Below are 16,685 nucleotides of genomic sequence, written 5' to 3'. Positions count from 1 at the left end.
CATAGTGCATTTCTAATAAAAAATACTAGTTTCTTACATAACCATAATGCCATTATCACATCTGAGAAAATTAGTATTAGTTACTAATATTAACCAATATTCTGCCCATATTTATATGTTCTAAATTGTTCTCAAAATATATGTTACACTTCTGTATTTTATTGTTTGCTTGAACCAGAATCCAGTAAAAGTCACATAATGCATTTACGCTTTAGTTTTTGAAAGATATTTATGATGAACATAAAATTTGGGGCAATTTTTTTCCCCTTTCTGTCCTTTAAAGATGTTCAACTCTCTTGTGCTTTGTTTTTTACATGTATGGTAGTTTTTGATTGGATGCTGGACCTCCAGTTGGATGCTAGATTCCATTATGGAGTGTTTGGATATCATTTGCTGCCTTTGATAATTTCAGGTTTATTTTATGCTTTATTAGCATGGATCTAGTGTACCCTAGTACTCATTTATACTTAATACTAAGGTGTGACTTTTTAGGTTTCTAAGGATCACTCAGGGGGTGTCTTCAAGGTTTCTAAGGATCACTCAGTGTTTTATCAAGGTCTCTAAGGATCAACTGATAGTTCATCAAGGTCTCTCAGTCTGGGTGGAATTTAAACATCTCTGAGCCCTGTGTATGTTCCAAGAATTGTTCAATCTATAGCTCCCTGGCATTTGATCTTTACTCATGTTATATCACCTAACCCATGTACAAATCAATATTCAGACAAGACTGAGAGGAACACAGCAGGTTTTTGAAGTTCTCTTTTTTGTTGTTGTTTTATTTGTTTGTTTCTGTTCAACTCCATTCTCTCTAGTACTCCACCTCAAATATTTCAGCCACCTTGCTGTCTGTCTTCTTAATTCAAAGAGACCTCCATTCTCTGTTTGAGTTCCTATCTCTTTTCCATGATCCAAAATTTTTCTATGAACCAAAAGCCATAATGATCACGAGGGTCATCTGATTTATCTTCTTCCTTCTCCCAGAGACCACAGTTCTGCACTGCTTATTGCCTCAATGTCTAAAAACAGTTGTTTTGTATACATTGCCCAATGTTCTAGATTTTTAAGGCATGTTGCCTAATTCTATGCCACTAGCTCCTTCATCACCAGAAGGCTTACTCATCTTTTCTATGTTGTTTTAATGGTAGTGTACCTACAGTTATAACTTGTTAAATCCTAAAGGAAAGCAGAAATCTAATCTGTTTTTTCCTTGGTTTAGTATTATTTAAGCTTCCTGTCTTTAACAATGTCTCTAATAAACAACATATAACTGTAAATAACAATACTTAAAAATTATATTATGGTCAAAACGACCAAAGATGTTAGTGAGTTTCAGTTGAGTAATATACCAACTATATAAATAAATTAATCAGTAACTACCAATATACTCTTCTTAATTTTTTATTGTTATATAATTTTAAGTATTCTTTTTCTTTAGAAATAGAAACTGAAACATATGCCATAACCACATTGATCTACTTAGGCTTCTCTAATATCCACAGTCCGAGCAATCTGGACTTGCAAGGAATTTAGAGCTCTAATATTATATATATAAGTTATTCTGTATAATGTATAAATTGTAGTATATACAATAAATTATATGATATATAACATTTATAATAAGTTATATAATAATATATATTTTATACATGTGTAATTTTTTTTATTAGTTTCTGCTTTATAACAAAGTGAATCAGTCATACATATACATCTGTTCCCACATCCCCATGTGTAATTTTTTAAAGCATGATGCTTCTGCTAACAACTGTGCCTTAGAATTTATATATATCAGTAAATTAGGTAAAATGATTCTCTGGGTAGAACAGCTTTATTTTCAACAAGCTTCCATTGCATAAACTCATCTAAACTAGAAATTTCATAGGTTCTCTCACAAAAACATTAGAGTAATGAAATGTAAAGTAAAAATATTGAGAAGAGAAACTAAGGAATAGAAAATAGAAGAAAATATTGCACAGGTTCCCTTTTTAAAACTAACTTCTCATACAGAGTGACTATCTCTGTGGCTGAAATTGTGATTGCTTATATTCACACTGCTTATAAATGTGTCATAAAGATTTACCCAAAACTTAATACTGAGATTGATACATGCAACCACATTAACAGCTTTTTCTGAAGACACTTTTAACCTGAAATGAATTTTAATTATGGGTGCCAAAGCAAAGTTCTAAGGAGAAATGGAAAGTCTGCTCAAACTCTTATAAGTTATAATTTTCCAAAGCTTAATTTCAAAATATACCAACATACTAAAATACTAAAATGGCAAAATAAGAAGGTACAAAATGAACTACTTTAACCCTCTCCTATATCATTTTCTGTCTCCCCTTTTCAAATAATTATTTTCCAATAATCTCAGCCATGTCGGTAAGACCTCAACAAATACATACACTATTTTAACACCTGTAGTGTGGTATGACTGTGTTCTCTGCTAGAAACATACTAATGTGAATAATGCTAAAGTATTGCCAATCTGGTAAAGAATATAGTGTCAGTGTGTTCTTATTGTTATCTGGCTTTTTAGTGTCTAACCTTCCAAATGGCATTATGTGCTTCATGGTATTTCTCCTTACTGTTGTTTTAATTAAAATGCCCATTCTCCCAGCCAGTAATTGATAGAGCATTGATTTTATTCAGTTACATAGCAATAAGGTATAAAAGACTCGGTCTTGATATAAAATATTAATACTTTAAAGAATGTTTGACTTTTTTTAAATACAAAAGAATGAATAGGAGAAGCATTTCTTTCAAAGTGTAAAATGAACCAGAGAATTGTGGACAGGCATTATTGCATTCAGATGATTCCAAATAGGAGGAAGGAGACTTTTGAGACAGGTAATATGTCAGTTTATTCCTAAAAGAGGCTCGTTCAAGTTGATACTCAATGATCTAAGCTAAATTTGCTGTTCGAAATTTGGGACTTATATTCATACATATGTGTAGCCTTAGTGATTAGAGACAACTGGGATTATAAATATCCTTTGTCACAATCTCCCAAACAGAAGGCTGCAATAAAAGCAAGGATCAATAATAATTAGGTTAAATATTCAATCATGTAATTACAAAATGGCACCAAAAAGAATCAAACAACAGGTGTTAGTAACTTTCTTTTCTGAAATTGACTTTGAAAGCATATATCATATGTTTAAGTACACAAAAGTAGCTTCCAATGGAGACAATACAGCACAAACATTTCATTAATCAACTCAACTGTTTTCTCTTTTAACATGTGCTATTGTTTTTGTTACTACATTTGTAAAAATAATCTAAACTCATTTTTATTTCTGTAATTATAATGCTTATTTCCTGGTCTTTTCTGTCACAGCTTTGCATTTCTCAATTTTTTTTCATACTCATTTCACTATTATATGTCTTTATGTATTGCTTTCAAGAAAATGACTTGAATGATTTTTGAGTCCAAAAGACAAACCTGTATTTCTCTGACTTTCCAAAACAAATGACAATGTGGCTGAGTATACATTCTTGGTCCCTTTATAATCCTTTCAAAAGTTGTGTAAATGGTATTGAATTGTCTTCTGGCATTTAGTGTTATTGAGAAAATATATAAGAAATTTAATTTTTGTTCTGTAGCTGTCAAACATTTTCAGCCTTTATATTGCTATTTGCTGGGAAACTTTATAATGTTATAACTATCATTGGCCTATTTTCTTTCTTCTTTGATAAATAGGGATCCAGTCTCATCCATATTTTCACAATAGACAGGTTTGTGGTAGTTTTGGGCTTTGTCTATTAACCCATTTCTTAAAACTATAGGTGAAAAACCCAGTGACAATGGACCTCTTTTTACTGAATTAAAGTTCTACCAGCGAGCTGCCAAACCAGAACAAATTCAGAAATGGATTCGTACCCATAACCTGAAGTACTTGGGTGTCCCTAAGTATTGGGGGTCTGGTCTACATGACAAAAATGGAAAAAGTTACAGGTTTATGATAATGGATCGCTTTGGGAGTGACCTTCAGAAAATATATGAAGCAAATGCCAAAAGGTTTTCTCGGAAAACTGTCTTGCAGCTAAGCTTAAGAATTCTGGATATTCTGGAATATATTCATGAGCATGAGTATGTACACGGAGATATCAAGGCCTCAAATCTTCTTCTCAGCTACAAGAATCCTGACCAGGTGTACTTGGTAGATTACGGCCTTGCTTATCGGTACTGCCCAGAAGGAATTCATAAAGAATACAAAGAAGACCCCCAAAAATGTCACGATGGCACGATTGAATTCACCAGCATCGATGCGCACAACGGTGTGGCCCCATCAAAACGTGGTGACTTGGAAATCCTTGGTTATTGCATGATCCAGTGGCTTAGTGGCCATCTTCCTTGGGAGGATAACTTGAAAGATCCCAACTATGTTAGAGATTCCAAAATTAGATACAGAGAAAATATCGCAGGTTTGACGGACAAATGTTTTCCTGAGAAGAACAAGACAGATGAAATTGCTAAGTACATGGAAACAGTGAAGTTACTGGATTATGCCGAAAAACCTCTTTATCAAAAGTTACGAGATATTCTTTTGCAAGGACTGAAAGCTATAGGAAGTAAGGAGGACAGCAAGCTGGACCTCAGTGTCGTGGAGAACGGAAGTTTGAAAGCAAAGACAATAACAAAGGTGAGCTTTGTTACTGAATTTTCCTTTGGGCGTCCTGTGACTATAATTGCAGCAAGTATTAATTTTAGGTAAGAGAACCAGTAGCTCAGTAAAGAAAATAATAACAGATTGCTACACAATTAAATATTTATCATCATTACATAAAAGCAAACTCTTTATGATATGGAAAAATATGTAGAGGGTGGTAGAAAAATGAATATTTATGTGTTTCTTATGTCCAATAGCAAGTTAGGAAATTCCTAAAGAGATTCTAACTCAGGATACTAATGTCTGGCAGAGGGATTTCGGCAGGGCACTCAATTCATAGTCTGTGTGTTCTTTTCTCCTGCGTCACCCCTTAGGGTTGATCTTGTCTTTCACTTTTTCCTTGTTCATTGGTGTGATCCAAGTATTTACTATTCGAAAATTGGTTTTGAAAAATTACCATTTGAAAATTACATTTGAAAGTTTCCTTGTTTGTTGTCATGTTGTGTTTCCCATTGGAACATTATTTTGCTCTTTACAGAAATCTCATTATGTAAAGCTGTGTATCTGTATATAAGGGAATTAGTTTTTTGGAAAGAAATGTTAAATAATAAACTTCATGGTAGAAATATTGCACAGGCATGTAAAAAAAAAACTATAGGTGAAAAAAGCCATTTGTAACCCAATTTATTGTGTCTAACAGGCATTCATCTCATGTGGTCTTCCTCAGCTGAAGTAGAATCTTCTTTTTTTCCACCACCACCACTATTTTTACTGATTAAGTGCAACACATTTCTATTCTTCAGCATGTAAAGCTATTATGGACCTTAATGCCTATGTACCTTGCCTAGAATGTTTCATAAGTGAAATCAGTACATCACTTCCCCACCCCATCCACCCATTAACATTCTCCCACTTCGTATCTTCTTTGTTTTGTGATGAAGAATGGAAAAGAAAGTTTTGTACTGCATGGGAGAGTGACACGAGAGATACCTCAGCATATCAGCTATCTAATGCTATGAAAAAGTTACTTCAAAACATAGTGGTTTAAACAATAATAAATGTTTATTGTCTCACACAATTTCTCTGAGTCAGGAATTTGACAGAGGCTTAGTTTGTTGGTTCTGGCTCAGGTTCTCCCATGAGTTTGCAGTTAAGATGTTAACTAGGGATGCTGTCATCTCAAGGCTTAGTGAATCTGGAGGATCCAATTCCAGATTCATATATAACTGACTGGTAAATCCATGGTCCCTATTGGCAGGAGGCCTCAGTCCCTTGACTTATGGATACATAGAGCTATTGTAGTGTTCAAATAATGGTTTTTGATGTCCTCAGTAGAGAGAGCAAGACGGATGTAGCAATGTCTTTTATGATGTAAACCTGGAAGAAACACAGTATAATTTCTACTACATCCTATTGATTACATAGGTGAGTCCTATATTCAGTATGGGAGGGGACTATATGTGGATGTGATTACCAGGCAAAAGGGATCATTAGGGACCATCGTGAAGGCCAGCATCACACAGAGCTTCCTCACAAACAGCCAGCACAGTAGAAATTTTAGAACTCTAATTTTGTGTTTGAGCAGGTCTTATGTTGCTAAGCCTCAGAGCAAAGAGTGCTAAAGATTAAATCAACTTGACTGATTTTTATTTTTTCAGATATGTAATTGTATCCTTTTTTTCTGTGGGAATGCTTGTTGTATCACTACTCTTGAATTTATTGAATATTTGGACCTGATTTCCTAAATGGCTTGTGTTTGTTTATTGAATATTTTGTCCTAATTCTGATAATGCAAATTCTAAGTGTCAATCTTGTGAGTTTTCAACTTTTTGTCTTTATATGTGCTTAATTTTGGAGAAGTTGATCCAGTGACTGATAGTCATATGCACTTCTTTATTTTGCAAATAAAAGTCTACCCTTGGAAACTTGTTTATTAACTTACATCTCGAAAAATTAATGTAAGAACCTTAATGTTTTTAAGACTGACCAAATTGTTAACAAACCTAATGCACACAAGGAAAATCACCAGTAAACCTATTTATCAGTATCTTTTACTTTTAATCATACTATATATTTTCACATCAGTTATATGAAAGAAGCCCAAGCCAAGAACATCATTACAAAAATATAAACTTCTTTTCCTTTCAATTATATGAGAGAAGTAGAAACCAAGATAATCATCATAAAAGAATTTAAACTCCAGCTGAAAGGACAAAATATGTATAGTAAAAGAAAGTTACAAGATAGGATGTGCTAATTTTTCAAAGAATGGCAAGTTGAGGGTAGATTCATTAAGACTATAAAACTTTTAGATAGTACATTAAGAAAAAAACAATACTCAGAAAATTTTTTGTAATTTGTTATTAAATTGACTAATTTTAAAATATTATATTGTATTAAGAAAGAGGAGATTTAAAAGGGGGGCTGCAAGTCATATTCATAAGTATTTCAAGTAAAGTACAAAGGCTAACCTTACATCTTTACTTACTGGTTTGATGATATAATGTTTGATAACAGAAATTTTTAGTACTGATCTAGCTCAGCTCTGTGGGCCAATGTGCCTCATTCTGTACTGCTCACATTCATGTCTGGAGAATCCTGAGAAATCTGAAGCATCTCTGTCAAAACACTAGACTCACAGCTTGCCAGTCTGTTTTCTTTGGCTCAACCTTTAATTACATCTCATTGCCTGTTATTCCATAATTGCCAACAGCCCTCAATGGCCTGAGTTATCTGACAGCTGGGGAATACATGATGACTGAAGTATGTGGGCAGTGAAAGATCCCTCAGTAGCTTACAGAAGAAAGACCAGACTGAACAAAAATGAAATGAAATGCAAAGAAACTTAATTAGACAAAAAATTTGCAATTACTGATTACAGAATAGATAAAAGAAACATAAATTGTAATTTCCACAATTTAAAATTCAACAGAGAAACTGAAAAGAGGACACTGTTGAAAATTACAGTCATGATTTTGAATAGTTAACAAAGAAAGTATGACATAATAAAGAACAAAAACAAAAGTTACTTGTAAGTATAAAAACAATGTCATGGAGACAAGAGCAAAGGGCATCATACACAAATAATAGGAGACACCAAGGAGAGAATGGCACAGATTGTAAAAATATATAGTCAGACAAATAATAGAAGTAATAACCTTATTTTTAAAATAATTAAATTACTAATTTTTAAAGAATGTCAGGCTCGCTAAATAACTTCCCAGTTGGAACTATGTTTTTTCATGGAAGACAACTTGCCAACACTAATCAGCTCTTGCAGGATTAATTAATTAGAAGAGGGGGAATTGCTAGAGATAGAGCAAGAAAGAGAGAAAGAGGAAGAAGGAAGAAAAATAAGATGTGAAAAATAAAGAAGGTAATATGAATATAACTAAAAAAAATTGCTAAAGTTGAAGACAAAAAAAGTTACTAGCATTTCAATTGGAATGTTGTTTAAAAATGAATGAGAACCAGAGTGACATCTTTTTATTATTTGTATAATCATATGTCTTACTGAATGAAAAACTGAATGCCAGAAAGCAGTGGAAACACCTTGCAGAGCTTTGAAAAAGGAGGCTGAGAGCCAAGAATTCTGTTTCTTGTCAAGATGCTATTTCAGATAAAGGTAAATAAAAAGAATTTTTTTAATTCAAGGTTTCAGAAAATATGTACAATGTCTGATAATATAGCTCAAGGAGGTACTTCAACCTAACAAAAATTAAATTAAAGCAATGATTTCCAGAAAGTGAAGGAAGAGATTTATGAGAAAGATTTTTCAAATAATTTATATTTTAGGTGAAAATTAAGATTTGCTTTTTTAAAGAGGCAAATGTTAAATCAACATAAAACTGGTTAAATTATTCATCAGATAGAATATGAAGTTGAGAAAATTTCATCAATATCAAAATTGATTTTTTTAGAATTAGATTGACGATGACTTTATAAGTTGCTCAAATTTTCAGCTTATAAATTAATTAATTGCAAACCACACACCATTAATGTGTTAGGCTCTGTCCAAGTTAGTATTTCATATGTTCAAACCCTGGAGTAAAATATAAGTCGGAACGTTCAGTTGCTCTATTTTTTTTGTGGGAGTATCAGCTCAAAATTATTTCATACTACAAGTATGCCCTTGCCATGACCATGTTGTAAAATTTCCTAAGTATTCTTGAAATCATTTCTGTTCCTGGAACTATTTTTTAAAACTTTCATTAAGTACTGTTTTCTTTCTTTTTCTTTTAAGTGTCCTATTTTTAATTAAGGGGAATTGAGAGCTTTCATACTTGATTCCTAGTATAGAGCCTGTTTTGTTGTTGTTGTTGTTTATTTCTTTGTTTCTTTAGTCTCAGTTAGTTGACTGATTTATTGATTTTCATTCATGATGATACTCTAATGTATTTCCTTTTATAAAAGTACCCTAAAGAGTTACATATTTATTAGATTGATATTCCTAACGCAGCTTTGTGATTTTGAGTTGAGGGAAAAAAACTGAAGGCAGATTTAAGAACCACTTATGATTTACTGGCGCTCAGTGCTTTGAAATATTTCAGGCTCACTAAATAAACAATAGGAACTGTGGTTTTAATACAGGATATAATACTCCAATACTAATTTCATCTTGATGAAACAAAAGGAAATTTTCACAGGATAAATCAACATGATCTGAGGGGTACAAATGTTACTACAACAGCAGTTTTAAGCTTTTTCTTTAACATAAAAATAATCACTATTATTTAATTATCTTCATTATCTTGTTATCTTAAAACAATACATTTCATAATTTAAACTACATATTCTATAATAATATCACTAATAAATGAATAAAAACACTTTTCTAAATATTTTTCTATTACTTTCAAACACTATATGCATCTTAAGCTTATTGAACAATGAAACAGTATAGAAATCTTTTGTTTTATTCTGAAGATAGCACCAGGCCACAAAAAAAAATGTGCATTGTTTTTTTCTAGCTCTGATGATACTAACCTGTCTCAACTGTCTGTCAATATTCTATTTATAAAGTTGGCTTCTTTTAGTCTAAGCATGTTGAGAGAGTGTAAGCAAAATTCGTTTGCAACACCTGGCCTAGGATATTTAGTTCATGAGAAATCTTGTCCCCAAATTATAATAATTCAGAGTTTCATCTCATGGCCATGGTGTAAAAAGAAAGCCACCTGAGAGTGTCTTCATGGCAGTAGGTATACTAACTAAGAAAAAGTTTAGTGATTACAGAAATATATGTAATTCTCCAGTGAGTGGTGTCATTTCTGTTTGCAAGTCCAATTCAGCAAAAGATTATTTGAAAAGTAAATTGTTGCCAAGAGCCCTTGTGTTCCAGATCTGCTTTACATAGGCTAGTTTTTAAAGTAATAGCTAAAATAACATCACTGACCCCGGAGGAAGATGGCGGAAGAGTAAGACGCGGAGATCACCTTCCTCCCCACAGATACATCAGAAATTCATCTACACGTGGAACAACTCCTACAGAACACCTACTGAACGCTGACAGAAGACCTCAGACCCCCCAAAAGGCAAGAAACTCCCCACATACCTGGGTAGGGCAAAAGAAAAAAAGAATAAACAGAGACAATAGGATAGAGACGGGACCTGCACCAGTGGGAGGGAGCCGTGAAGGAGGGAAAGTTTCTACACACTACAAGCCCCTTCGCGGGCGGAGACTGCAGGTGGCGAAGGGGGAAAGCTTCGGAGTAGCGGAGGAGAGCACAGCAACAGGGGTGTGGAGGGCAAAGCGGAGAGATTCCGGAACAGAGGATCGGTGCCCTCAGGCACACACCAGCCCGAGAGGCTTGTCTGCTCGGCCGCCGTGGCGGGCGGGGCTGGGAGCTGAGGCTCCGGTATCGGCTTTCAGTCGGAGCGCAGGGAGAGGACTGGGGCTGGCGGCAGGAAGAGAGCCTGAAGGGGTTAGTGCACCACGGCTAGCCCGGAGGGAGTCCGGGGAAAGGGTCTGGAGCTGCTGAAGAGGCAAGAGACTTGTTTCACTTTTGTTTCCTGGTGTGCGAGGAGAGGGCATTAAGAGGGCTGCTTAGGGAAGCGCCGGAGACAGGCGCGAGCCGCGGGTAAGGCGTGGATCTCGAAGACGGGCGTGGGCCGCCGCCGCCCCCGCGGCCCGCCACCGCGGCCGCCTGCCGCCGCCCGCCGCCGCCGCAGCCGCGGGGCCTGTGTGCGAGCGCGGGTCACTGTCCGCCCCGCCTTCCGGGGGACCTGTGCACCCCGCCACTGCCGGGGTCCCGAGACCCGGGGACGGCTTTCCCGGGAAAGCGCACGGAGCGCCACGGGCTGCTGCAACGTCACGCCGGCCTCTGCCGCCGCAGGCCCGCCCCACACTGCGCGCCCCTCCCTCCCCTCTGCCTGAGTGAGCCAGAGCCCCCGAATCAGCGGCCCCTTTAAACCCGTCCTGTCTGAGCGAAGAACGGACGCCCTCCGGCGACCTACGCACAGAGACGGGGCCAGGTCCAAGGCTGAGACCCGGGAGCTGTGAGAGTAGAGTCAGGGAAATCTCTCTGTGCAGCCTCGGAGGCAGCGGATTAAAGCTCCACGGTCCACTTGATGTGCCCTGCGTCTGTGGAGTGCATGAATGGACAGCGAATCATCCCAAATTGAGGAGGTGGACTTTGAGGACAAGATTTCAGACTTTTCCCCCTTTTCCTCTTTTTACAACGAATTATTCCAAAGTAAGGAGGTGGACTTAGAGAGCAAGATTTCAGACTTCTTGCCCTTTCCCTCTTTTTACAACGAATTATCCCAAATTGAGGAGGTGGACTTGGAGAGCAAGATTTTTGATTTTTCCCCCTGCTCTCTTTTTGTGAATGTGTATGTGTAATCTTCTGTGTAAGATTCTCTCTGTATAGCTTTGCTTCCACCATATGTCCCAGGGTTCTATCGGTCCGTTTTTTTTTTTTTTTTTCAATAATTACTTTCTAATTTTAATAACGCTACTATATTTCATACTTTATTCTATTTTACTTTACCTGCTCTTTCTTTTTTTCCTACCTTCCCTTCCTCCCTCCCTCCCTCCACTCTTCCTTTCCTTCTTTCTTTTTCTTTCCTCCCTCCCTCCCACCCTTCTTCTTTCCACTTTCTTTTTCTTTCCTTCCTCCCTCCTGTCTTTCTTTCTTTCTTTCCTTCCTCCCTCCCTCCCTCCCTTCTTCCATTCACTCTTCCTTTTGCTTTCATTGCTCCCTCCCTCCCTCCTTTCTTTCCTTCTTTCTTTCCATCCTTCCTCACTCCCTCCCTCCTTTCTTTCTTTCTTCCTTCCTTCCTTCCTTCCTTCCTTTCTTCCCTTCTTCCTTTCTTTCCCTCTCTCTTTCTTTCTTCTACTAATTCTTTCTTTCTGCTTTTTCTCCCTGTTATTCTGAGCCGGGTAGATGAAAGGCTCTGGGTGCTGCAGCCAGGAGCCAGTGCTGTGCCTCTGAACTGGGAGAGCCAACTTCAGGACACGGGTCCACAAGAGACCTCCCAGCTCCACATAATATCAAGCAGCGAAAATCTCCCAGAGATCTCCATCCCAACACCAGCACCCAGCTTCAGTCAACGACCAGCAAGCTACAGTGCTGGTCACCCTATGCCAAGCAACTAGCAAGGCAGGAATACAACCCCACCCATTAGCAGAGAAGCTACCTAAAAACATAATAAGGCCATAGGCACCCCAAAACACACCACCAGACGTGGACCTGTCCACCAGAAAGACAAGATCGAGCCTCAACCACCAGAACACAGGCATTAGTCCCCCCCACCAGGAAGCCTACACAACCTACTGAAACAACCTTAGCCACTGGGGTCAGACACGAAAAACAACGGGAACTACGAATCTGCAGCCTGCAAAAAGGAGACCCCAAACACAGTAACATAAGCAAAATGAGAAGACAGAAAAACACACAGCAGGTGAAGGAGCAAGATAAAAACCTACCAGACCTAACAAATGAAGAGGTAATAGGCAGTCTACCTGAAAAAGAATTCAGAATAATGATGGTAAAGATGATCCAAAATCTTGGAAATAGAATAGACAAAATGCAAGAAACAGTTAACAAGGACCTAGAAGAACTAAAGATGAATCAAGCATTGATTAAAAACACAATAAATGAAATGAAAAATACTCTAGATGGGATCAATAGCAGAATAACTGAGGCAGAAGAACGGATAAGTGAGGTGGAAGATAAAATAGTGGAAATAACTGATGCAGAGCAAAATAAAGAAAAAAGAATGAAAAGAACAGAGGACAGTCTCAGAGACCTCTGGGACAACATTAAATGCACCAACATTCGAATTATAGGGGTTCCAGAAGAAGAAGAGAAAAAGAAAGGGACTGAGAAAATATTTGAAGAGATTATAGTTGAAAACTTCCCCAATATGGGAAAGGAAATAGTTAATCAAGTCCAGGAGGCACAGAGAGTCCCAAACAGAATAAATCCAAGGAGAAATACACCAAGACACATATTAATCAAACTGTCAAAAATTAAACACAAAGAAATCATATTAAAAGCAGCAAGGGAAAAACAACAAATAACACACAAGGGAATCCCCATCAGGTTAACAGCTGATCTCTCAGCAGAAACTCTACAAGCCAGAAGGGAGTGGCAGGACATAATTAAAGTGATGAAGGAGAGAAACCTGCAGCCAAGATTACTCTACCCAGCAAGGATCTCATTCAGATTTGATGGAGAAATTAAAACCTTTACAGACAAGCAAAAGCTGAGAGAGTTCAGCACCACCAAACCAGCTTTACAACAAATGCTAAAGGAACTTCTCTAGGCAAGAAACACAACAGAAGGAATATACCTACAATAACGAACCCAAAGCAATTAAGGAAATGGGAATAGGAACATACATATCAATAATTACCTTAAATGTAAATGGACTAAATGCTCCCACCAAAAGATACAGATTGGCTGAATGGATACAAAAACAAGACCCATATATATGCTGTCTACAAGAGACCCACGTCAGACCTAAAGACACATACAGATTGAAAGTAAGGGGATGGAAAAAGATATTCCATGCAAATGGAAATCAAAAGAAAGCTGGAGTAGCAATTCTTATATCAGACAAAATAGACTTTAAAATAAAGACTATTAGAAGAGACAAAGAAGGACACTACATAATGATCAAGGGATCGATCCAAGAAGAAGATATAACAATTGTAAATATTTAGGCACCCAACATAGGAGCACCTCAATACATAAGGCAAATACTAACAGCCATAAAAGGGGAAATCGACAGTAACACAATCATAGTAGGGGACTTTAACACCCCACTTTCACCAATGGACAGATCGTCCAAAATGAAAATAAATAAGGAAACACAAGCTTTAAATGATACATTAAACAAGATGGACTTAGTTGATATTTATAGGACATTCCATCCAAAAACAACAGAATACACATTTTTCTCAAGTGCTCATGGAACATTCTCCAGGATAGATCATATCTTGGGTCACAAATCAAGCCTTGGTAAATTTAAGAAAATTGAAATTGTATCAAGTATCTTTTCCGACCACAATGCTATGAGACTAGACATCAATTACAGGAAAAGATCTGTAAAAAATACAAACACATGGAGGCTAAACAATACACTACTCAATAACGAAGTGATCACTGAAGAAATCAGAGAGGAAATTAAAAAATACATAGAAACAAATGACAATGGAGACACGACAACCCAAAACCTATGGGATGCAGCAAAAGCAGTTCTAAGGGGGAAGTTTATAGCAATACAATCCCACCTTAAGAAACAGGAAACATTTCGAGTAAACAACCTGACCCTGCACCTAAAGCAATTAGAGAAAGAAGAACAAAAAACCCCCAAAGCTAGCAGAAGGAAAGAAATCATAAAGATCAGATCAGAAATAAATGAAAAAGAAATGAAGGAAACGATAGCAAAGATCAACCAAACTAAAAGCTGGTTCTTTGAGAAGATAAACAAAATTGACAAACCATTAGCCAGACTCATCAAGAAAAGAAGGGAGAAGACTCAAATCAATAGAATTAGAAATGAAAAAGGAGAAGTAACAACTGACACTGCAGAAATACAAAAGATCATGAGAGATTACTACAAGCAACTCTATGCCAATAAAATGGACAACCTGGAAGAAATGGACAAATTCTTAGAAATGCACAACCTGCCAAGACTGACTCAGGAAGAAATAGAAAATATGAATAGACCAATCACAAGCACTGAAATTGAAACTGTGATTAAAAATCTTCCATCAAACAAAAGCCCAGGACCAGATGGCTTCACAGGCGAATTCTATCAAACATTTAGAGAAGAGCTAACACCCATCCTTCTCAAACTCTTCCAAACAATTTCAGAGGAAGGAACACTCCCAAATTCATTCTACGAGGCCACCATCACCTTGATACCAAAACCAGGCAAGGATGTCACAAAGAAAGAAAACTACAGGCCAATATCACTGATGAACATAGATGCAAAAATCCTCAACAAAATACTAGCAAACAGAATCCAACAGCACATTAAAAGGATCATACACCATGATCAAGTGGGGTTTATTCCAGGAATGCAAGGATTCTTCAATATACGCAAATCAATCAATGTGATACACCATATTAACAAGTTGAAGGAGAAAAACCATATGATCATCTCAATAGATGCAGAGAAAGCTTTCGACAAAATTCAACACCCATTTATGATAAAAACCCTGCAGAAAGTAGGCATAGAGGGATCTTTCCTCAACATAATAAAGGCCATATATGACAAACCCACAGCCAACATTGTCCTCAATGATGAAAAACTGAAACCATTTCCAGTAAGATCAGGAACAAGACAAGGCTGCCCACTCTCACCACTCTTATTCAACCTAGTTTTGGAAGTTTTAGCCACAGCAATCAGAGAAGAAAAGGAAATAAAAGAATCCAAATCGGAAAAGAAGAAGTAAAGCTGTCACTGTTTGCAGATGACATGATACTATACATAGAGAATCCTAAAGATGCTAGCGAAAAACTACTAGAGCTAATCAATGAATTTGGTAAAGTAGCAGGTTACAAAATTAATGTACAGAAATCTCTGGCATTCCTGTACACTAATGATGAAAAATCTGAAAATGAAATCAAGAAAACACTCCCATTTACCATTGCAACAAAAAGAATAAAATATCTAGGAATAAACCTACCTAAGGGGACAAAAGACCTGTATGCAGAAAATTATAAGACACTGATGAAAGAAATTAAAGATGATACAAATAGATGGAGAGATATACCATGCTCCTGGATTGGAAGAATCAATATTGTGAAAATGACTCTACTACCCAAAGCAATCTACAGATTCAATGCAATCCCTATCAAACTACCACTGCCATTTTTCACAGAACTAGAACAAAAAATTTCAAAATTTGTTTGGAAAAACAAAAGACCCCGAATAGCCAAAGCAATCTTGAGAACGAAAAAAGGAGCTGGAGGAATCAGGCTCCCTGACTTCAGACTCTACTACAAAGCTACAGTAATTAAGACAGTGTGGTACTGGCATAAAAACAGAAAGATAGATCAGTGGATCAGGATAGAAAGCCCAGAGATAAACCCACGCACATATGGCCAACTTATCTTTGATAAAGGAGGCAGGAATGTACAGTGGAGAAAGGACAGCCTCTTCAATAAGTGGTGCTGGGAAAACTGGACAGGGACATGTAAAAGTATGAGATTAGATCATTCCCTAACACCATACACAAAAATAAGCTCAAAATGGATTAAAGACTTACATGTAAGGCCAGAAACTATCAAACTCTTAGAGGAAAACATAGGTAGAACACTCTATAACATAAATCACAGCAAGATCCTTTTGGACCCACCTCCTAGAGACATGGAAATAAAAACAAAGATAAACACATGGGACCTAATGAAACTTCAAAGCTTTTGCACAGCAAAGGAAACCATAAACAAGACCAAAAGACAACCCTCAGAATGGGAGAAAATATTTGCAAATGAAGCAACTGACAAAGGATTAATCTCCAAAATTTATAAACAGCTCATGCAGCTCAATAGCAAAAAAACAAACAACCCAATCCAAAAATGGGCAGAAGACTTAAATAGGCATTTCTCCAAAGAAGAT

The 16,685-nt window shown here is 36.7% G+C and overlaps 1 protein-coding gene across 1 annotated transcript; it reads left to right on the top strand.

Moving 5' to 3' along the window:
- Positions 1-2,771: 2,771 nt before the first annotated feature.
- On the top strand, positions 2,772-4,715 carry LOC132494728 (serine/threonine-protein kinase VRK1-like). The gene is made up of 2 exons (XM_060105944.1): positions 2,772-2,847; positions 3,787-4,715. The coding sequence occupies exons 1-2, from the start codon at positions 2,772-2,774 to the stop codon at positions 4,713-4,715; spliced, it is 1,005 nt and encodes a 334-aa protein (XP_059961927.1).
- Positions 4,716-16,685: the final 11,970 nt, after the last annotated feature.

Source organism: Mesoplodon densirostris, chromosome 8 (genome assembly GCF_025265405.1).
Source record: "Mesoplodon densirostris isolate mMesDen1 chromosome 8, mMesDen1 primary haplotype, whole genome shotgun sequence".
Taxonomy (NCBI): Eukaryota; Metazoa; Chordata; class Mammalia; order Artiodactyla; family Ziphiidae; genus Mesoplodon; species Mesoplodon densirostris.
The sequence above is the reverse complement of the archived record's forward strand: the minus strand, read 5'-3'. Positions and strand labels throughout refer to the sequence as shown.